Source organism: Oryzias latipes, chromosome 21, assembly GCF_002234675.1.
Source record: "Oryzias latipes chromosome 21, ASM223467v1".
In the NCBI taxonomy this organism is placed as follows: Eukaryota; Metazoa; Chordata; class Actinopteri; order Beloniformes; family Adrianichthyidae; genus Oryzias; species Oryzias latipes.
In genome coordinates, this window is record NC_019879.2 from 9,678,564 (window position 1) to 9,700,917 (window position 22,354).

Sequence of the window (22,354 nt, forward strand, 5' to 3'; positions counted from 1 at the left end):
AAACAAAAAATCTCTGAATGAGAGATATGTGGCTCTTATAAAAATATTTTTTCCCCCATGGCTGTCAGTGTAAAGCGCTTTGAATTGCCTCTGTCGGAAAAGGTTTTTTTTTGTGGTTAAGGGATTCATAAATTAAAAAAAAATGTTCCAAGGGGTATGTTTTATTTTATCATATTTTTACTAATTCATATAATTTTCTGGTGTGCAGCTTCTCCCATTAAACAATATTTTCCAGTAATGTTTATTCAAAATCAGAAAATCCTTCCTATTTCAGTGAAAAAGATTCGTCAACTCAGCGTTTTTCCAGGTTGCATTTAGATTTTTATTTTACATTTTTAGGGGGAAGAAAAAAAAGCTTAAAAATATCGATTTTCACTGTAAAATCAAACCCGACTGAGTGTTCCTTTAAGGAAGAATGACCCATATTTTTGGCTCTCTGATCTTATCAGCAGATTCGATTGTTTAGGTCTTGTGATCACGTGACGCGCTCCCCTCTGGTAAATCGACTCGACGGTCCAAGCAGTGGTTCTTCTAGCTCACCTGTGGTCGCGCGCAGAAACAACTGTTAGCGCTATCCCCGACAGGTTTGTCGAGACAGGTAAGAGAAACGGCTACTGGTACGATGCTAAGTAACAAGAACCCATTTAAGACACGACAGTGGAACGCAGTTAGCTCAGATTAGCTAAGATTCTGGAACGGATCAGTGTTGATGTAGCTCGGATTTCGATTGGGTTGTGCTGTCTCTCGCGGGACAGTCAGCAGAAAAAGGCGTCTGGAACAAAAGCAAACGTGATTCAGCGAGTTAACGGCGTTCGTGCTGCGGTAACAGCGGGGTTTGCAGGTTGGAGTCCACTCGTGATGTAGCGGGAGGGCTTCACCACGTTGAGACGACACCAACCTAGGGTATTTGGTCAAACTTTGTCAGTACAGCGACGTCACTGAGGTTAATCTATTGTTTCTCCAAAAATAGAATTTGGTTAGACTGTAAACGCTCAACTATGAAGCGGAAGCTCCTTCTGCTTCAGAGGACAGGAAACTTAGGAAAAGAGCTGAGCGGCCTTCAGTCAAAAATTCAAGTCCTTTTAATTTATCTCTTATTTCTTTTTATTTCTATTCATTATCGTGGTTTAGAACGGAGCAGTGCAGGGAGCTTGTCGCCCGCCCACAACGTATTTTCTACGTCACGAATGCGCTCTTTTTCAGAAGCAGTTTTCCCCTCAAATAAAAAATTTGTGGCCACAATTTAGTTTTTCGTCATCACAAATGAGTGTTTTATGATCATTTTGTGTATATAAATTAGCACAAATTAGCATTTTGTGCACACAAATTAGTATTTAAGTATCTTTATAGCCAACTGCTAATTTGTGGCCACAAAATGTTAATTTCAGGGAAGATTTAATTTATTTAAAAAGTTTTAATGTCATCTCTGGGACTCTATAAGTCCTGATTCTCAATAATCTGAATGTAGAAATACTCAGAAATGCAATTTTAAGCTAAATCTTCTTTATAAACGTCCTCTATCATTAGAAATATGCTACGAAATCATGTTAAAAACACATTTTTTGTCGGAGTGGGTTTTAAAAAAAAAGTTCCTGATGAGAATTTGTGGTGAGGATGGATGTAAATACAAGTCTGGCTAAATATAATGAGCAATTTTCATTTTTATCAACTTTTATTATATCAAAAATTTTTGCTCCATATAAATGTGAAAGGTTTATGATATGAATGTTTTTAAAGTATATATTTTTATTTTATCCAGGTCTCCATGACTTTTACTTTAACGATTTCATGTTTGGTACTCTCTGACTCCACAGTGGTGGTAGCGCTGGCGGCGTTGTCTGTGGAGCCTGCCCTCCTGGCCCCGCCCCCGGACCTCTATCATTTCTGAACTCCACTCCAACTCGCCGTTTTCACCGCATCATCATGGTGGACGTGACCAAGTGGCCCATTTTCAGCCTGATGGGGCTGGAAGAACTCTCCATGATTCGGAAAGCTTGTGTGTTCGGCTCGTCTGCTAACGAGGCCGTTTACGTGACCCACGATGACGAGGTGAGAGGAAAGGAGGAGGAAGAGTGGTCCATGCTTCACCAGGGGAGGAGGAAATGCTTTGTGTTGTTTCAGGAAGAAGAGCTCTTCAGTCATGCTGCTTTTTGGACTGTTGGTTGTGTCGTTTATGTGAATGTCACTACCTAAACGTTCACTCTAGAGCTTTTTTAAATTGAGAAAATGGCCAAAAACAAAAAATGCAACTTTTGCACAGCATGTAGCATGGGAATATGAGAAAATTACAATTTAAAGATAATTCCTTTTTATCTAAAATCCTTTCAGGCTCTCTGATATTAAGGGTTCTTTAGTTTAATGGCGAGTTTACATTTTCTGAAGTAGTTACTGTGGTCAAACAAATCTCAGGCTTCATGAAGCTTAGTCTGAGTCTTAGGACAGTTCAACTTAGAGAAAATTTGGGTAATATTTGTATTAAACTGCATTACAATTTCAGATATTTTATAAAGCTGGAATTTAAAATGATTTTAAGATTTGACGGCAAATTTATATTTTATTAAACAGGAAATGCTTTTTTTTCTAAAGCAACTGAATAGAGTAACCTAACAATTTGTAAATGTAGGATTGCTAGTAGAATGTTTCAGCTGTACGTACGGTTATGAGTAAGATAGAATTGACATTTTTGATGTATTTTGACATACGTTGGAAGCTGCTGGAGAGTCACACCTGTTGATTGGTGGAAGGTTACAAAAATAGAAGGCGCCAAAACCAATGCCAACGTTTGCCGTCTGCAATCTTTTCTCAAACAACATCAAATGCTTTGTATATGCGGAGTACCAAAAGCCATTCCTAAAAAACCAGAGCTGGATCACCTCCATAGTTGTTGTCGATAATTTGGTTTATTCTCGATTGCACTACTAGGACGCCAAGCTACACAGTTGGTCTTCACCCTGTATGCACCATGAAGGTCCAACTTTGAGTGGAAACACTCTCCTGAATTGCCAGGACCATTCTAAACTGGACCGGGCCGCTTAGTGGAAGCGAGGCAACAGTGATGCAGTAGCAGAAATGTTTTCTGCAAAGTCAACCTGGTTGTTGATATCAACCCCCATGAGTCTGTGTGGGGAGGAAAAACAGGACTTCTGCTTAGGAAAAATTGAGCTGTTGATGTTTTCCACTCTCATATAAAGACCCTCTCTGAGGAAAATGGTGTTTTTAACATTCTTTTTCTGATGGAGGACATATATTAAGAAAGTTAGGCTTAAATTTACATTTGAGGATTTCTTTTTTTCAAACTGTTGTGAATCGGGAGCAGACGAAAAAAATGCTATTGAAAAAGATCGTATACCTGATGTTGAAAAATACGTTGGGTGGGACACGAGCTCCCTGCTCCGAGCGCTAAGCAACGGGCAGGGAAAGGAGGGGCGGGGTTTCTCTGCACCAACAGTCCCGCCCACAACTCGGTGGTGAATTTCTGATGAACTTCTGCTGCTCTGCAGAAACTATGTCCTAGAAAATTGCATGTTTTTAAAAAAATGCTAAAAACAAAATGATCATATTTAAAAACCACTGGGAACACTCTGAATATAGATCAAAAGTTGATTGGAGTGAGTCTTTAGGCAGAAACACAGCATGTAATCACACTGTCATGCCTTAAGCAGTCTACAGACTCTTGTCATTGGTCTTTTCCTGATGCTCTTCCTCTCTCTTGTCCGTGCTCGCTCCTCCTATAGGTGTTTGTTCTCGGACTGAACTGCAGTAACTGCCTGGGAACGGGGGACAGCCAGAGCACCATTGTTCCCAAAAAGCTGGATTTCCTAAATGGGAGGAAGATTGTGAGCCTCAGCTATGGTAGTGGACCTCACGTCCTGATGGCTACAGAAGGTATGCACAAAAACGATCTTCCTCACAGTTGGAGCAAACGATGCAGGAGAATGACTGATCTCTTTGTGGTTCAGATGGAGAGCTGTTTGCCTGGGGCCATAATGGCTACAGCCAGCTCGGGAATGGGACAACCAATCAAGGCGTGGCTCCAGTGCTTGTGTCTGCAAACATGCTCAATAAGAAGGTGGTGGAGGTGGCCTGTGGGTCTCACCACTCCATGGCTCTGACGGACTCAGGAGAGGTAGGTCTCTAGAGGTTTATAAAAACAAAAACAATGCCCACAGAAGAAAACCAGTGTGAAATCCTCTAATGGCATGACCCAGAGGTATTACCTAATCATTCTGAATCTAGCAGGAGTCAAAGTACAATCAGATCTGCAGCTGATCCATTTGAGCTGAAATGTCAAAAGAAAAACGCAACAAATCGGAGTACAAAGGAGTCGATTGTGCTTCTTGGAAAAAGGGATTCTACGTGAAGTGTCCAAAATAAATTAAAAAAATCTGTATTTATCTAAATTCCCACCATTATCTGAAGCATTCCGCAGCATTTTAGCAGACTTGGTACAAATAGGTTTTTACTCTATATTTCTCAAACTGGATTTACTTAAACCTGATTTGTTAGGAATGTTAAACAGACCAGCTCAGCAGAAAAAGTCATTACTGAACCAAAAACTGAACCACATTTTTTTTTTTTTTTTTACAGGTTTCAGAAAATCTTTTCGTGTTTGACCTGAGGTCCCATTTTTAATTTGATTTAATGCTTTTTGGTTGCATTAAATCAACTTAAAAGCTGATTACTCCCTTTTTTTTCAAATTTGTGAATGAGTTCTTGTATTTCATTGCCCTGTGGGTTGCTGCTGTTGGACCACCAACAATTTAATTGGCTCCATGATTGCTTTAAATACAGTTGAAGAATAAGAGTCCCTTTTTTGAAAAACCCGTTTAAGGGGCGCTTCACTTGGAAGATTGAAACTAAGATTTGGGTTACATTTCCGTCTGTTAGGTGTATGCGTGGGGATACAACAACTGCGGTCAGGTGGGCTCAGGCTCCACAGCCAACCAGCCCACGCCTCGCCGAGTGTCCAGCTGCCTGCAGAACAAAGTGGCTGTCGGTATCGTCTGTGGTCAGACGTCTTCGTTGGCGGTTGTTGACAATGGAGAGGTAAGGACTCATTCAGACACTGGAACTCGACTCTGACGGCCACGCCCTTCACAGCGCCTTTGTCTGTCCGCAGGTGTACGGTTGGGGTTACAACGGGAACGGTCAACTTGGACTTGGGAATAATGGGAACCAGCTCACTCCCTGCAGGCTTGTAGCCCTGCAGGGCTTATGTGTGCTTCAGGTAGGAGGTGCCACTTTCTAGTTGGAAAGGGAAGCCGGTTAAAAAGAAATAAATTCAACAACTTCTCTTTTTTAAAATTTTAAATAAACAAGTTCCCTGTATAAAATGTTACTATTTTTAAATATATTATTTCATAAAATAGAGAAATATAGTAACATATATAGCTGATGTGATATTTATATGTAAGAAAAAGAAAAATAATAATAATACTAACAGTGCTAATAATATTTAAGAACAGTTGGAATATTTTAAACTATAAACTACTGAGATGTGATTGTAGAATCTGAAGAGGCCTCAGGTAGAATTCTGAGTGTCAAAGTGAAAATGTTACTATTTTTACGACTGCAAAATTGACTCACTGGCCACGTTTATTAGGTACACCTTACTAGTAGCGGCTTGGACTCCTTTTTTCCCTCAGAATTAACTGCCTTAATCCTTGGTGAAATAGATTCTACAAGCTACTGGAAACCTTCCTCAGAGACTTTGGTCCATATTGACATGACAGCATCACACAGTTGCTGCAGAAATGTTGGCTGCACATCCATGATGCCAATCTCCCGTTCCACCACATCCCAAAGGTGTTTACACCATTACTACACCACCATGGCTCAGGTAGTTGAGCAGGTTGGCCAATGATTGCTGGTTCGATGATTGGCGTGTCCTCTGGCAAGGCACTTCACCCTCCCTGCCTCCAGTGTGGCTCCACCGGTGTGTAAATGCGTATGAATGTCCCGGTGATGGTCAGAGGGGCTGTAGGCTTGTACTGGCAGCCACGCCTCTCAGTCTGCCCCAGGGCAGCTGTGGCCACATCAGTAGCTTACCATCACCAAGTATGAATGAGGAGTGATTGAACAATGGACTCACTGTAAGCGCTTTGAGCGTCTGGAAAAGTACAGAAAAATCCAATTCCGTTATTACCACCACCAGCCTTAAGTATTGATACAAGGCAGGAGGGATCCATGCTTTCATGTTGCTGATGTCAAATTTAGACCCTGCCATCTGAATGTGGCAGCAGAAATGGAGACTCATCAGACCAGACAAGGTTTTTCCAATCTACTATTGTCCAGTTTTGGTGAGTCTGTGTGAACTGTAGCCTCAGTTTCCTGTTCTTAGCTGACAGGAGTGGCACCCGCTGTGGTCTTCTGCTGCCGTAGCCCATCTGCCTCAAGGTCCGACATGTTGTGTGTTCAGTGATGTTCTTCTGCAGACTTCAGTTGTAACCAGTGATTATTTGAGTTACTGTCACCTTTCTATCAGCTGGAACCAGTCTGGCTGTTCTCTGAACTCTGTTATCAACAAGGTATTTCTGCCCCACAGAACTGCCTCTCGCTGGATATTTTCTCTTTTTCAATCCATTCTCTGTAAGCCCTTGAGATGGTTGTGGGTGAAAATCCCAGTAGATCAGCAGTTTCTGAAATCCTCAGACCAGTCCGTCTGGCACCAACAACCATGGCACGTTCAACATCTCCTTTCTTCCCCATTCTGATGCTCAGTTTAAGCGTCTTAACCAGGTCTACATGGTTAATCCCTTGGGATTGGCTGATTAGACATTTGCGTTAACGAGCAGTTGGTCAGATATGCCTGACAAAGTGGACAGTGAGTGAATAATGGTTTCATTGAAGTTTACTGATCTAATGAAGTCAACTTTTTTTATCTTAAAAAAATTGCACATAGCCAGTTTATCAACAGACATCCATCCCAAAGTTTAGGTCCTTCATTGTTAACGTATATTGAAGTGTTTTTATCCAAATGTATGCAGATGGTACTGCAGTGTGTATCAGGAGAATATCACAACTTGTTTAAAACTGTTTTCTAAAGTTAAATAAATCATGGAAAAAGGTCTTCACTTAGAAACTGAATTTCTAGAGTCAACCCAAATGTTTATCGGGCAAAGGGTGCAGCTTGTGACTCAACATGTAAGTCATGTATAGAATTTCTGTCATGAAAATAAATTCAGTCTTTAGGATGCAACTCAAACAATAAAAATATAGATTGATTTATAAAAGAAGGAAAACCACATTTTTAAATTCTTCTCAAGCTATTTCTGTCTAAAACCTGTCCGTTTACTGCATAAACTGTTCTAATCCCGAACATAAACATTTAAACATGTTGGATTACATAACCTTGTTTAGTGGCTTTGTTTGATACCAAGAGCTGCTGGGTGCAGAAAACAGGGGGCTTGGTTCCACCCTCCGTGACAAGTGGTCCCAACAGTTTTATTTGTTGGAGCTGCTTCCAAAAGGAAGTGTTCTCCCACTGCTTCATCTGAGCATGTGCAGTAACTTTAAGGTGTAGCTCAGAGAAGAGCTCAACAACAATCACGCTTTTTAGCGCTCACTATGCTACAAACTGCTCCCGTTTTAGGGGTTTTCTTTGTTTTGCTTTAATATTTTAGTGCATTCATTTGTTACAAATATTCAAAATATTGTAGTTTTTTTTTTTTTCTTAATTTAGAGGAATTCTTGTGTCTGTCCAGGGACTTTCTTTAGCAATTTACCCCCATTTTAGACATTAAGAGAAATAAAAATTCACATTTTGAGTTGGTGATGGTTCTCAAAAGGTTTTAATGCTTTTTTTCTTCTGGAACAGCAGACAGGAAATACTTAATAGCTTGTTAAATGTATTTTTGTTCATGTTAGGTATAAAATATTAGGGAACATGTATGGAATATGTAAAAAAAAGTATTTGTAAAGCTGCAATAACAAAAACTAAATTCAGTCAGAAATTATATTTTTAGATGAAACCCTTTGCTAGTCGGCACAAAGTGACATTTCAGGATAAAGGTTTTTATTTTTGCATAGTTTCACATAGAATTGTGTTTCTCTCTAGATTGTCTGTGGGTACGCCCACTGCCTGGCTCTGTCGGATGAAGGGGTGCTCTATGCTTGGGGTTCCAACACTTACGGACAACTGGGCACGGGCAACAAGAGCAACCAGCTGAGTCCGGTCCAGATCATGTCCGAGAAGGAGAGGTGAGAGCCGACCGTCCTTTCCCCGCAGCAGCAGCAGCGCTGCAGCAGCTTATTCTGCCCCTTTCTGCAGAATCGTGGAGGTCGCCGCCTGTCACTCCACGCACACATCAGCTGCAAAGACTCAGAGTGGGCAGGTGTACATGTGGGGCCAGTGCCGGGGCCAGTCCATAGTTCTACCGCATCTCACCCACTTCTCCTGCACCGATGACGTCTTTGCGTGCTTCGCCACTCCCTCAGTGATGTGGCGGCTTCTGTCTGTGGGTACGAGACTAAACCGGAATTTCAGCCATTGCTCATTTAAAAATTTTGTTTTTTTTAAATATCAAAGTGTGCCAACTCTTTCCTGGAGGCTGAATCCAGTCACGACCTCGTGAACAGGTCTTGCACAATGAGACTGAGGAGAGGCGTGTTGCTCATTACTGCCTTGTTCCTCTGTGTAAGAAAAAAAACAACATTCAGGTCTGTTCTCAGAAAAGCAGCTGTTCATTAAAGTGCATTATCACTCACTTCTTAAAGTCCCACTCCAATCAGCTTTTGATCTTTTGTGGTGTTTTAATTATGATTGTGCCGTTTTTAGCCAAAATCTAAAAACGAAGACATAGTTTCTGCAGAAGCCCTCAAACCCCTAAGGAGTGGAGCAGAGAGCTTGTCGCCTGCTGTTGTAGTTTTTACATCACACCTACATTTCCCCCCTAATTGCATTGTTTTTTTTCCATCTGATCCTGGTTCATCGCAACTGAGAAATACTCAAAAATGCAGTTTTAATCTTAAACTAATTGACATATGTCCTCCATCATCATAAAAATGCTACAAGAAGTTGTTGAAACACCCAAAACACTTAAAAAAATTGGATTGAGTCTTTAAAGGACTGGAATGTTTTGTGAACATTTGATCGACTTGAATGCAGAAGAATGCCGTTTCTTTGCTTGTAGTTAGCTGAAGGGCTAATGTGTCAGTGGGGGAGGGTTTGCAGAAATGAGTCTCAATAGCGGTGAAAGAATATTTGCGCTTGTTTTTCCTACCAGAGCACGATGACTTCTTGACGGTGGCTCAGTCTCTGAAGAAAGAGTTTGACAACCCAGAGACGGCTGACCTCAAGTTCTGCATTGATGGGAAGTACATCTACGTCCACAAAGCGGTCCTCAAAATCAGGTTCAAATTCACCGCCTTGACCTCGAATTCAAAACTCCTCGCCTGCATTAACGGGTGCATGCATTTAGATTCTGTCCCTCTGCTTTGTAGATGCGAACACTTCAGGTCAATGTTCCAGTCTCACTGGACCGAAGACATGAAGGAGGTGATTGAAGTAGACCAGTTCTCCTATCCAGTCTACCGATCCTTCTTGGAGTTCCTCTACACGGACCACGTGGAGTTGCCTCCTGAAGATGCCATTGGTCTGATTGGCACACACCTGTCGGCCGGATTTCTGCTGAGGTCTCCTCTGTGATGGTGTGTTCGTGTTTCCTCAGGGCTGCTGGATCTGGCCACCTCGTACTGCGAGAATCGTCTGAAACGTCTGTGTCAGCACATAATCAAGAGAGGAATCACCGTGGAGAACGCCTTTTCCCTGCTGTCTGCCGCCGTGCGCTACGATGCCGAGGTCAGTCTTTGCTTTATTTTGCAGGAGTGATTGGACGCTTTTTTTTATAAGTTCTGTATACTGTGTTCCCTCACTACATCGTGGTCTTGCTGTTTTGGGAATTTCTGCATGTTTTCTTTCTTTTTTCTTACTGGAACAACACGGTGTTCTGCGTCCTGATTGGCTGTTGACTTTGTCAATCTCCTGGACTTAATTTTCTATGAAGGTTTAAACTTTGAGAGTTTTAACAAGATGGAAAAGTGTTAAAATGTTCATGTCTGTATGAGAAAAGTAAAAAATGTGCATTGAGGAGTTTTACAACCTTAAGATATAGAAGGATTATAAAAAAAAGAAAGCTGACTACTTTATAGATTTCTCATTTTTAGAACGTAACTCCAGCGATAAACAAGAGAACACTGTATTTACATGACGTAAGTAAGAAATCTCTAGAAGGACTCCAGGTTGTCCAGAAGGCTGCTGCAAGGCTTTTAACTAATTTACCCAAGTTTTCACACGTTACGCCATTGTTAATCCAGCTGCACTGGCTCCCCATCTGCTACTAGTGCATTTTAAAATCCATACAGAACTCTTAATGACCAAGCACCAGTCTATATAAAATACCTTGTGCAGCCGTACACTCCTAGCAGGTCCCTGAGATCATGTGACGATGGTCTGCTGGTTGTTAAGAGAACCCGGTTAAAAACTAAGGGTGACAGAGTCTTTGCAGCAGTGACTCCATCTCTCTGGAACTCCTTCCTCTCAGCCTCAGATCTGTAGACTGTTTTCTTTTAAAAAGCAGCTAAAAACCTATATATATATATATATATATTTTTTTATAATTACTTTTTCATAATTCTTTTTATATTCTGTGTTTTACTGTGAAGCACTTTGTGATTTTTATCTTTTTAAAGATAAGTTTATTTATTATTATTATTTTTGTTGGAAGAAGGTAGTTATTTGTTTGACAAAAGCTGGTTTGGAATGAAAAGTAAACCTCATCTAAGAGTGACATGCTTTTACCCAAATGACATTAAATGAATCGTTTCTTTCGCTGTTCTGTTGTGCCTTCCAGGATTTGGAGGAGTTCTGCTTCAAGTTCTGCGTGAACCACATGACTGAGGTGACCCAGACGGCTGCCTTCTGGCAGATTGATGGAAATCTGCTTAAAGATTTTATATGTAGAGCCAGCCGCTGTGGAGCCTTCAGGAACTGAGGTGAGGATGGGACAACTGTTGGACTCCAGAGGTCAATTCGACTGCGTCATCGCCTCAAGTCGACTATCAGCAGAAACTCTTACGATGTTCAACACTTCAATCAGGTTTGGTTTGAATTCCAGTTCTGGATAGACTCGGATGTACTTTCTGGAATGAAAGGCTGATCCTCAACGGTTTTACTCTGTGCCTCTAAGAACACATTTATGGTTTGAAAAAGAAACAAAAGATTTTCCTTTAAAGTTTTCTTTTTAAGCAAGTTAGGTCTTTGTAACAAAGCAAAATTACTTGCCAGTTGCTTCCTATAAATATTTTTTAAATAGTTTAGTTTATTTGTAGTGACTGGGTTACTTTACTTTGGAATTATTGGAATTCCACACAATAATAAAACTGTAAAGTTTAGGAAACCAAAGAAAAATGAAAACTACATTTTAAGGAAAAAACAAAGCTTTTTATTTTCTCATTTGCCTGCTAGTTTTTAAAATTGAAAACATGTTTTTTCTTTTCTCCCCTTCTTTCTGAGAGTAAAGTTGAGGATTTTTTTTCCTTTGTAGGCCAGCTGGCATCTCAAAACTTTTGCCTTGGCAGCCAAAAAGAGCTTCTAAAAAAGTGAGACAAAGTAACTGAAGAAATATAAAAAAAATTAGATTAGGGCAGAAAGTAAAGAAATTAGGAATGTAAACTAATTATTCCAAATCTAAAAAGCTAAATATATTTTCTATTGAAATGTTGGTGTTACACGGGGATTTGCTCTTTCAGGTTTAGAATTTTGTGGTATTTTTCAGTCATTCCAGAAATTCTTAAGTTTGCACTTTTGTTTATGATGAAAAACATCCTGAAAACATTGCACCGCGTACCTCCAGGGTTTGAGGATCCAAACGAGCCTCTTTGCACATTCGGATGTTGGAATTCTAAGAATTTGAACACTTATGGGTTTGGAACCTGCAGCAGTCTAAGCTGAATTCAAATTCTTAAATTGCAGAAGTGAAAAAATACAAATGTATTTCTGTCTTAAAACCTTGATGTTAATAGTTCATTTTGTTTCACTTTGGGCATTAAATTAAAGATGAAATGAGTTTTTTACAGTAGAGTTTTTACATAATAAACATTAAAGTGTTGACAAAGTGTTAATGGAGGTTGGAGACGTCTTAGCTGCCTGGACCTTCAGGTATTTTTTATCTGCACTACTTGTATGACTTTTCAAACAAAAGTATTATTCAACTATTCTGTCAAACAATACATAAGTTAATAGTCTCTATTGTACTGAGGATTATGGAGTGCCAGTTCAATTTTGTAACTTTTGCATTTGAAGGAATAAAGATTTAAACTTTTCTTCAGAATCTTTTTTTTATTGTTTTCAAATCTCATTGGCTGCAGTTCCTGGATGTTCTGGGTTTCTACTCTAAACATTAAGAGAATAAATAAATGTTACAAAAGATGTAGTCATAAAAAAACATAATTATTTAATAGCACATTGTAAAAAAACAGGTGTACATTCTAAATGTTATTGATAATGACAACATGACAAACCTGAGCTTTTCTTGCACAAATTCCAAACATTCTGTGAGGGCTTCCTTTTTCAGTTCAGTCATCTAAAACATTTCAGAAGATCTTTTAAATCTTCTAAAACCACAGATGGACGATGAGATCCTTTTCTGCCAGTGAGTCTCCCTGATATTCTTGACCTTATAGCCACAATGACTGTAAACGCAAATGAGCATAGCATCTCAGGATGTATTCAGACTGGGGAAAATAGTTTGTTCCAACTACCTTTCAGGGAGGTGCTGTCTCATCATTGTAGTGTTATGGCATTATTTTAAGAGAATTCTGTTAAGGATCTTTAAGGCAGCTTTTAGGATGACATCACAGCAGCGCTGGGCGCGTGTGGCATGACGAGACACAGATAAGCACATAAGAAGAGTTTTCAGCGGTATTAAAATAAACGTTCTAACAAGTTAACATGTGGACCCTTTTTTCTGGATGATCACACGACAATCAAGGCTTTATATTTGTCCGCAGCTCAAATGTTGCTTCATCCTGACTGTGTTTACATCACGTGACCACCGGCTACGGTGGCCGTTTTGGTTCAGTTGTTCCGCTCCGGGAATGGATTGTGTTCAGACTGAGGAATCTCAGAGCGAACCGGAGCTCAGTACGACTGGAAACAAACCATGGGCACCTCCAAAGAAGGGTCCGAGAGCGTTTCGGGTGCCGTGCTGCGGGCTTTTGGGTTGTCTGGGCCGGTAGAGAGGAGGGGCCGCATCTTAAGGGAGCACAGGTGTGTCTTGCAGTTCCCTTTAGTGCCAGTTCAATGCGACCACCGTAACCCTTGTGCTATCCTAGGCACTTTAGTGGGTCTAGATGACCCAACTCCCAACATTAGACAGTGCGCTGAACCTTTTTTCTTTAATGATTTGTGAACCTCCCTGGTGTCCATGGATTACATGAAATCTTTCCACCTTTATCCACCTTTGTCATGGTAGGGAGAACACGTCAATGGAAGAGTGGGGTCATAGGATAGCACAAGGGTTAAGAGGCATCATGAAAGTAGAAAGTATGATTGTCATGCGTGTGGTAAGTGTATCGTGATGTATTTGTATGGACAATGCAAGTTGCATGCACAAATGATGGCGCACTCCAGTCATTCGTAAGGTGCCTGTCCTTACTGAACAAATGCTGCACGCACCAGGTGTGCAGGTGTTACTCAAGTGGCCATAAGCTGCTCTACGGGCTCACCCGGTTGTCTACAATCTTAAAATTTCAAGTTTGCAAGGCAGTTGTGACAAATTTTGTGTCCATTTTCATTTTTTTTTACTTTCACACCAGTGGCAGTCTATCTGTAGCGCCAATTATCATGCATTTTCTCCTGGAGACCTGAAAGATGACTGCTGCTTTTAGCCGTAGAAGGCATGGAGGAAGACCAAAGAGGAGGTTTGATGAAGGAGATGAGTTGTTGGTGTTAGCCAGAAGGATGCAGAAGAGAGGGTTGGAAGGAGGCAGTTGATTGGCTGTGGCAACCCCCTAAAGGGAGCAGCTGACAGGCAAAGAAGAAGAAGACTGCAGCTGATGGCCTCATCTCAGAGCTGAAACCACCTCCTCCATGGCTGCAGCTGCTGTTTGCAGCTCTGTTAGCCGTCTTTGTAAGTCTGGAACCAGAGTGATCAGACCTGCAATCAGCTCCCACAGTTTACAAACAAGTTGGTTTTTCTTTTAACATGAAGTGTATCTGAGATAAAGGTGCATCTCCTGCTTTTTAGAACAGAAGATGCGATCACTTTTCTGTAGGCTTTGCTCATTTTCTGCACAAAAACTTGACTTAAATCTTTGCTGACTGAACAATAATGTCAGCTGCTATACCCTTACCGGTACAGTGTTAAGCTACGTTCACAAGGATGCGCTAAACGGGCATTCTTGAAAATACTTTTTTTAAGTGTATGGCGTTCACACTGGACTTAAAACTAGTGCAGGTCTGCCACCTACAGTTGGAAAGGGCTTGTTGTGAAATGTCAAAGTGGTGCAAATCGGGTGAATCTTGCTCCAGGCTTTTTCTTTCACACCTCTATTAAAAGACTTGATGTCAGGATTCTCGCTGGGCACAAACTGCAATTATTAGTTTGTCCTCCATGATCAATTTTCAAACGGTCGGCACTTCTGAATTCCTGACTGGTCAAAGTTGAACGGGTTTAATGTTTGATATTCAGTTTGTACGTAGAGCCTGAAAATGGTCGTAGAAACTTGCATAGCGATGCGTGAATGACAGTTTTGAGTTCGGAAGCCCAAAATGCTCTTTTTTGTTTTGTTTTTTTGTTGAGATAGACTTTTCACTGAAAGTGATCACTTGAACGCACGTTGCTGAGGGCGGTGTGAACGTAGCATTACACTGCCAAACTGGGGTTTGTCTTTTACCTTCAGTGTAAAAATATTAGACTAACAAATGGAGTAAAATGTGTGGATTTTACATGGAACTGAAAATAAATCACAGAGCAAATTTCAAACCCAAGTGTTGAAGTTGATTTAGCACATAGGAGGCAAATAAAGCCTTTATTTAGCGTAACATGGCTGTGAATCGTTGACTGTATATGAAAACTGGACTGAGCGACCCCTCCCCCTGCCTTCTTTACAGGAAATACCCGCTGCTTCCATAAAGTCCACATCCCATAGACTTCTACAGAGAAATAAAAAGCTATGACTTATTCATTCTATTTATCAGAATTCTTGCTAATTCTTTCTCTGATACATTTTTTGCTAATCCTACTTTTTTTCTCCTGTAATGCAAGTTATTCAAGTTATAAATTGTCCAATCAGATGCCTGAGTAAAAGGTTGCCCCCCCCCCCCCCCCCCCCCCCCCCGTCCAAAGTTATAAACGTTTGACTGGTTTTGGACCAGTCACTGCTTACTCTCATGTGGTTCCAACATATTGGGACAAAAAGGCGACTGAAGTGACTTTACATTGTTGGAACCAGAAAGTAAACCCTTTCCTGTGAGTGACGTCACTCCTGCTCTGTCCAGTTCTCACATACAATCAATGCTGTGAATGGAGAAGAAGCCTTCCACTTTAAAAATGTTACCTTTTTGCTGAGCGACAACGATGTTCTCCAGCTGACCTGAAGCCTTCATCACTGACAGGGCACGCTCATAATCTGTGCAGGAAAATGATTGACACTTCACCTTTTGATTCAGATCTTGGCTACAGCGTGTTCTCTTACCCTCCTGACTGGCCTCATCCGCCTGAATTCTCCTGGAGAGAATGGTTATCCATCTGATGAAGTCACTGAAGAGGACCTGCGTGCATTTGGCCGCGTTGCATTTTCTCCAAAAGCCGGCTGAGTCGTTTGCAGGATCCTCATGGGGGGGCGGTGGAAACAAAGGAGGGGAAGGGGCCGAATAGATGTCGACGGTCACATTCATGGGTTCAGACGGAGCCACCCCATTCAGGTTAACGGTCAGGTCGGCGCCGGAAGAGCGCTTAGGACTGGAGTGACGTGGAGATGGAGCGTGCTCAGTGCAGCTCTCCTGCAGGAAGGAGCCGTTGACGTCCTCTTCTTCAGGAAAATGGTTGGCCTGGATACTGAACTCTAAAAGCAGAAGTCGTACTAGGGTCAGATGAGTTTACAAATCCATCATCTTGCGACGTTCTCACTGGGTGACTCCTGTTTATCCCAAAGCCTGTTGTGAACCCTTTCTACGAATTGAACGATCTCTGGTCTTAAAGGCAGCACTAGTGGAGGGCTGCATTTGATCGTCATTGGGGGAGCCAGAGGCAGCTCTGCTGTTCTCTGAGAAAACTTTGTAGTGTGGTCAGCACACGGTGACTACCTCTTCTCCAGGACCTAACTGCTTTCACAGAGACGGCAGCAGGAGCTCCAGCTCTTTCCCTCCTCTGCTACAGCTTTAGGAACTGCAAACTCTCCCCCTGCAGACTGCTCTGTGCCAACGGCGCCGTCCACAATTCAGAGACGAATTTCTAATGTTTTAAATCCACCTTTGCAAAATGTAGGTAAACGAACATTTTAAGCCTCGGTAGCACAACAAGTAAATATCAACTGCCAGTATGATGCTGTTTCTACGCAGCGCTTTAAACACGTATGTGATAGACTGCCTCACCCTCACATTCCTTCTTGATGGTCTGAACCGCCACGCTGAATCTGGCGTTTTCAGCGGCTTCATTTGTTTCTGAGCTGGACTGACGGCTGCAGGAAGCCCTCGCATGGTTCAGCAAACTCTCTGACTCGGCATCCTGAAAGGGAAAGCATTGCATCACAACCACTCCCTGTTTGAGGCTGGATTTCAGTGAAACTGCCTGGAGTTGGGTCAGTTCACAGAATAACCTCCTTTTATTCCAGCATAAACAGCTGGGGGGGGTTCTAGTGTGTTGAAAGTGTATTAGAAAACGTACCGATATGGTTTTATCATCGTCTTCATCACATCCTTCTTTATCAACGCGATCTTCTAAGAGAAGATTGAATAAAGCCGGTTAATCGATGTCTTGGTTTGGGTTTTAGCCGTGGCGTTGTCCTGAGAGCTCACCTGTTTCAACAGACGACGACTTCTGTGGCTCGCTGCTGTGACGGAACACCAGGAAAAGTTATCCTCTATTCTTCTGAAATAACCTTTAAAAATCTGAAACTGATTCAACTTGAATACCATACAGCACTATCAGGAAGTTAACGGTTTTAAAACAACATGTCATACCTGGAGGGCTGCGGCACACGTGACTGACAGGTGAGGAGGTTCAATCGAAAAAAACAAACACACAGCGTTCAATGACACGTCTTCAGTCCGTCATAATGATGAAACCACTGACGGTCGAACTTACCTGCTGCTCTGGAGAAGAGTTTAGGCTTTCATCCGATCCGACTGGTGCGATGAGTCCATCACCTGCAGGAAAATGGGTGTCACAGCTTAAGTTAGTGACAAAATCTTCAAAGAGGGATTCTTTGTCTTCTGAGCGAAGGGCTTTACCTGACTCCGAGGAATCATCTGTCATTATTCTTAAACTTTTACGCTTCACTTGGGAGAGATTCACTTCTTCTTCTTCTCTGTAACAAAGAATTCATGCATAGTAACAATGAATAAATACAGAAGAAAGTTATTGGAAACTTTTTATTTATCGATCTCGATCCCACACCGACTATAAAACATAAAAAACTATCAGAGGCAGTGGATCAGCGTTCCCTCTGTGTAGCCTCCCTGTCAACCTGCTCCAATCCTCCCTATTAGGGTGAACTCCCACTGCCTCAACACTGGTGTCCACAGTGTTCTGTTTTGGGGTCTCATCTTTATGCTGATGACACACAGATGTTCTCGACTCCATTGATGGACTCTCCATTTACTGTTTATAAAACATTTAATTGAATCCACTTTTGCACTAAACATAGAACTATATTTCCACAAATACTTACCCAACTCACTGTGACTTGGGCAGTATATCCTGTCGCATAAAACAGAGAACATTTTCATGCAGATTTTTTCTTCAAAAAGCATTTAATATAAATGTTTTCACATGCAGAGTTATTCTTCTGTCACACTAACCCATATTTGCCATCTACTTGATCCTCAACAACCTTAGCTCCATGCTCAACAGCACAGGGGTAATGGAAGGACTTCTTGCACTTTTTGATTTCACAGCCTGCAGTGGCGCCTCTCTTCCTACAGTGGGGACATTTCTAAAGGAAGACAGCGGCGCGGTCCACGTCAAAACCCAGCATGCACTCAGTGGATTCAGCCTGTGCAGTCAGCGCCGCCTTCAGGGGGCTTTACCAGTCTCTGTCCTCTCTGGACTTCCTCCAAGACATCATTCACCGCGAAACCAAACAGGTCGTCAAACTCCGGCGAATTCTTGCAAAAAATGCCAGAGGAATATAACTAAAAGACAAGAAAACAAGTCATTGGTTTCTTAAATGGACTGAATGGACTGTGCACTAAGATAAAGGGAAAAGAAGATCCTCCATCCAACACACAGAATCCCTTTTGGGGTCCTGTAGTTGCTGGAGCCTATCCCAGTTACTGTAGAGCAGGGGTCGGGAACCTATGGTCCTTTTGATGGTCACATGTGGCTCGCAGACAAATCTTTAATTATAATTTTTTTTTTTCATTAGACCAGTCCTTCTCGGGCGCGATGCGATGCCAGGGGGGCGCGCAGTAGTAGCGGCGCTTGGAGAGAAAAAACCTATGCCACAATCAGATCACTATTATCTGTTATCACAGAGTTTGTAACAGCCTGAAACCTGTGAATTGCCGTGCCTGCAGCTGCAGGGACGGGATGTGTGAGGAAGAAAGGGGGGGGGGGTAGTGGGCACAGGCAGCAAGGTGAATCGCGCATGGATTGTCAAAACTTAAAACACGCTGCCCGTGACATACTGCAGCGTGTGAGTGTGTGTCCACGTCTGCATGTGAGCAGTCTTTCTCACATCTAAAAACATTAGCACCAGTAGTCCTAATATTGGTAAGAAATACTCATCATTTATTAGCAACAGCATAACAATGTTTTAAAAAAAGAATCCACAGACTTATTCTACTTTAAAAGTGTTGAAATTACATTAAATGCACACATTCACTTGTATTTTTACTTTTAAACATATTTTAGTGGATTGGGTGGCTGTTGGGTTGCGCTCTAAGTTCCGGAGTTCATTGAACGCATCAAGCAGTGATGGTGATTGGCTCTCAGCCTGTCATTGGGGAGTTTGGACCAATGGGGTTCAGCTATGGACTGAATAAGGGAAATAGGAGGGCTGTTGCAGCAGTTGCAGTGAGGGAATAAAAAGTTGGGGGAAGCGCTCTGGGCGGGAGAGATTGAGGAGTTGCTGAACAAGTTGAACGGTGCTGGTTACGGCCTGCAGTAACCACAATAAAGAACCTTAAAGAAGGTTAAGTCTCCGTGCCTCAGTGGGGGAAAGGGATGCTACAATATTGTATGGCTCTTTCGAAATTCCATTTAAAAATATGTGGTGTTTATGGCTCTCTCGGCCAAAAAGGTTCCCGACCCCTGCTGTAGAGCCAAGGTGGGGTCCAGCCTGAACAGGTCCCCATTCTGTTGCAGGGACACACACTCATGCACGAACACATGCAACCCCAGGGGAAATTTAGATTCACCAGTTAACCGATGCAGCGTGTTTTTGGACTGTGGGAGGAAGTCTGAATGGCCAGAATAAACACACATTTGCATGAGAACATGCAAACTCCACACAGATATGGGACCCAGCCTGGATTTGAACCAGAGCCTTCTTGCTGTGAAGTGAGAACACTTCAGAAGTACTCTATCACAAATGTACAGAGTAAAAAGGACAGATAAATCCACTGGTTTGGCACCCCTGGATTTTTTAAAGCTCCAATTCAAAACTGATGTCATCTCAAGGCTCCACATAAAAAATGAAAAAAAAAAAAAACTGAAATCCATTATGACTGTTATAACTCATTTGATCATCATAAATCAATGTTTTCTAAACCCTGTTCTTGTATTGTGTTCAGATTGTTTCAATGAGGAAGCCGGTAAACAAAAGATAAAAAAAGATTTTTTTTGTGATAAGCAAGTTTTCACTGATAATTTGAATCAATTTTACCAATGTTGCATGCAACAAACAAAAAAAAATAGACCAGATGTGTTATTTTTCATCTGCTTTTGATTTACAACAATCTGAATAAAGAAATACTCAAAAATGCGACTTTAATTTCAATTTTCCTAATGTATGTCTTCCATTTTTGAAAAATGCTACAAGAACATGATAAAACACCATTTCCATCTGATTGGGTCTTTAAGTAAAAAAAATGTTGCAGTAAAAGTACTATTGCAACAGTTACTTTGGTAACCTGGTTTTAGAAAAGTTGAATATATATATATATATATATATATATATATATATATATATATATATATATATATATATATATATATATATATATATATATATATATATATATAAACAAAAAGTAGTAAACTTAAAGTTTATACTTGAGTATACTGTAGACCATGTACGTGTAGTATATGTAGGAAGTACCTCTTCAGACTAAATTGGCATATTTTAAGTTGAAATATCACACTGATATCATATAGATAATATATATAAAAAGTAAACTTTAAGTGTACTGCCTCGCTTTTAGTATGGACTAAGTATACTCAAGTAAACTCCTTTTTACTAATCAGATTTACCAAAGTTACCAAAGTAACCCGATTACTTAATTAATTACTTACCCCAAAGTGAAACAAACGGAAGCCTGGATTTAATGGGTTTACCTTATAAGGCATATAAACCGTGATTGCTCGCTAGTTCACGGGAGATGGACATCCAAATAGAAAAATAAACTTATATTATATTACACAGACAGTGGTCGTATGTGTTATTACTGTTGCATTCTGGGAAATAACCGGCACCAGCGTTGTTCCGGGGTGAATGTCAGCGTAACCCTTGTGCTATCCTAGGCACTTTAATGTTGGGAGTTGGGTCATCTAGACCCACTAGACAGTGCTCTGAACCTTTTTTCTTCAATGATTTGTGATCTTCACTGGTGTCCATGGATTACATGAAATCTTTCCACCTTTATCCACCTTTGTCATGGTAGGGAGAACACGTCAACTCGATGGTATAATGGTAGAGTGGCTACCATTGAGGTTGTTGTCTCTCAGTGCTTCACTGAAACACGCGAACATCGCTTTGCTGTTAGCAGCGATCTGCGCATGGGCACAACCCGAATCCAAAGGGAAACAAACATGGCTTTTATTTACCAAACAGTTCTGATGCGCTGTGGTGTCTATCATGACCGTGTCTTGGTGTTTCGTCGAGATCTTGAGCTGTTTCGTCGATAAGGCTCCGGTCACCTCCGTTTCTTCAGACCGCCGACACAAAATACAAGCAACTTTATTCATTTCTAGTCACGAGGTCACAGGAGAACGACCTAATTCTATGAAATAATTCTGCCAGGTTGTTACGCTAAAGAGTTCGTTTAAGGTCGGTTTGGCCAATCATTGGTTCTGTCCAAGTTGCCAGGTTCTTCTCCTGAGATTCACCTTTCGGTTTAGCGCTGAGAATGTCTCGTGCCTGCATTTGTGACTGTATTTTTCTCATGAGAGGACCGTAGAGGACATGTATAAGAATATTAAGAATAAAACCGCATTTCTTAGTATTTCTTTGTTCAAAATGATGTAGGTCGGATGCAGACAAAACATTACAGTTAGAAAAAGCTTAATGGTGGGATGTAAAAGCCCCTACCATGAGCTCCCTGCTCTGCTCCATTCTGATGCATCCCACTTGCAGACAAATAGATCCATGTACTTCTTTGGTTCCTCGTCTGAGCTTGAATCTGGATCAAAACTGTATGGCTGGATAGCTCCAATATTGCTCACCATTTTTGTTGCATCAGTAATGTTAGGCTGGAGGTGTGAGGGACTGTAAGTTAGTGGGACAGAACGTTAACAGATGGTCGTCGGGATGTGTTGATGGGCTTACTCGGCGCCATCAGTCCTGCCCAAAATTCAGGTGAATTTCTAATAAACTCCTGTCGCTCTGCAGAAACTATGTTCTAGAAAATGACACAGGTTTTTAGATTTTGGCTTAAAATTGCATATTCATGACTAAAAGACAGCTGATACCACTTTTATAAATAATCAAAAGATGATTAGAGTGAGACTTTACAGCCACTCATGCACTCATGAACAATATTTACATCTCCTTTTGATTACATTTTTAAGATTTTTTTGTTGCCCTTTTTAAATATTAAATTTAAATGCAATTGTTATTACAGGACTCAGTTTATTCAAACTTTTTCGTTAAGTGCAAACATCATGAAATCCAAACCTGGCAACCCAGTTTCACTTTCATTTCTTGCTAATTTCCTCAGGCAGTGTCCCGCCCACAAACACAAACACACTGA

The 22,354-nt window shown here is 41.2% G+C and overlaps 2 protein-coding genes across 4 annotated transcripts; one reads left to right on the plus strand and one right to left on the minus strand.

The window, feature by feature from the left end:
• Positions 1–464: 464 nt before the first annotated feature.
• rcbtb1 (RCC1 and BTB domain containing protein 1) lies at positions 465–12,321 on the plus strand. Of its 2 annotated transcripts, none has more exons than XM_011489350.3 (12): positions 465–598; positions 1,815–2,049; positions 3,735–3,885; positions 3,960–4,126; positions 4,888–5,046; positions 5,120–5,227; positions 8,057–8,199; positions 8,270–8,460; positions 9,225–9,351; positions 9,442–9,593; positions 9,669–9,799; positions 10,851–12,321. In XM_011489350.3, exons 2-12 carry the CDS (start codon positions 1,924–1,926, stop codon positions 10,989–10,991), a joined length of 1,596 nt encoding a protein of 531 aa, XP_011487652.1. In that variant the 5' UTR covers positions 465–598; positions 1,815–1,923; the 3' UTR covers positions 10,992–12,321. The 2 variants fall into 2 exon arrangements, with proteins under 2 accessions (XP_011487652.1, XP_004081521.1); XM_004081473.4 differs by lacking the exon at positions 465–598 and adding an exon at positions 743–903.
• Positions 12,322–13,424: 1,103 nt separating this feature from the next.
• LOC101171785 lies at positions 13,425–18,354 on the minus strand. Of its 2 annotated transcripts, none has more exons than XM_020713204.1 (11): positions 18,023–18,354; positions 17,893–17,921; positions 17,453–17,529; positions 17,307–17,368; positions 17,183–17,205; positions 17,018–17,049; positions 16,887–16,939; positions 16,595–16,727; positions 15,697–16,065; positions 15,559–15,630; positions 13,425–14,135 (listed from the first exon to the last, which is right to left on the minus strand). In XM_020713204.1, the coding sequence occupies exons 3-11, from the start codon at positions 17,475–17,477 to the stop codon at positions 14,062–14,064; spliced, it is 843 nt and encodes a 280-aa protein (XP_020568863.1). In that variant the 5' UTR covers positions 17,478–17,529; positions 17,893–17,921; positions 18,023–18,354; the 3' UTR covers positions 13,425–14,061. The 2 variants fall into 2 exon arrangements, with proteins under 2 accessions (XP_020568863.1, XP_011487653.1); XM_011489351.2 differs by having other exon boundaries at positions 17,018–17,052.
• Positions 18,355–22,354: the final 4,000 nt, after the last annotated feature.

Excerpts from the sequence above, each read along its gene's own strand:
- LOC101171785 (XM_011489351.2), bottom strand. The coding sequence starts at position 17,477 with ATGACAGATGATTCCTCGGAGTCAG. Across the intron at positions 17,206-17,306 it reads ACTCTTCTCCAGAGCAGCAG|TCACGTGTGCCGCAGCCCTC; the intron begins GTAAGTTCGACC and ends CTCACCTGTCAG. Across the intron at positions 16,940-17,017 it reads GTCGTCGTCTGTTGAAACAG|AAGATCGCGTTGATAAAGAA; the intron begins GTGAGCTCTCAG and ends ATCTTCTCTTAG.
- rcbtb1 (XM_011489350.3), top strand. The coding sequence starts at position 1,924 with ATGGTGGACGTGACCAAGTGGCCCATTTTCAGCCTGATGGGGCTGGAA. Across the intron at positions 9,594-9,668 it reads GCCTCCTGAAGATGCCATTG|GGCTGCTGGATCTGGCCACC; the intron begins GTCTGATTGGCA and ends GTGTTTCCTCAG. Across the intron at positions 9,800-10,850 it reads CCGTGCGCTACGATGCCGAG|GATTTGGAGGAGTTCTGCTT; the intron begins GTCAGTCTTTGC and ends TGTGCCTTCCAG.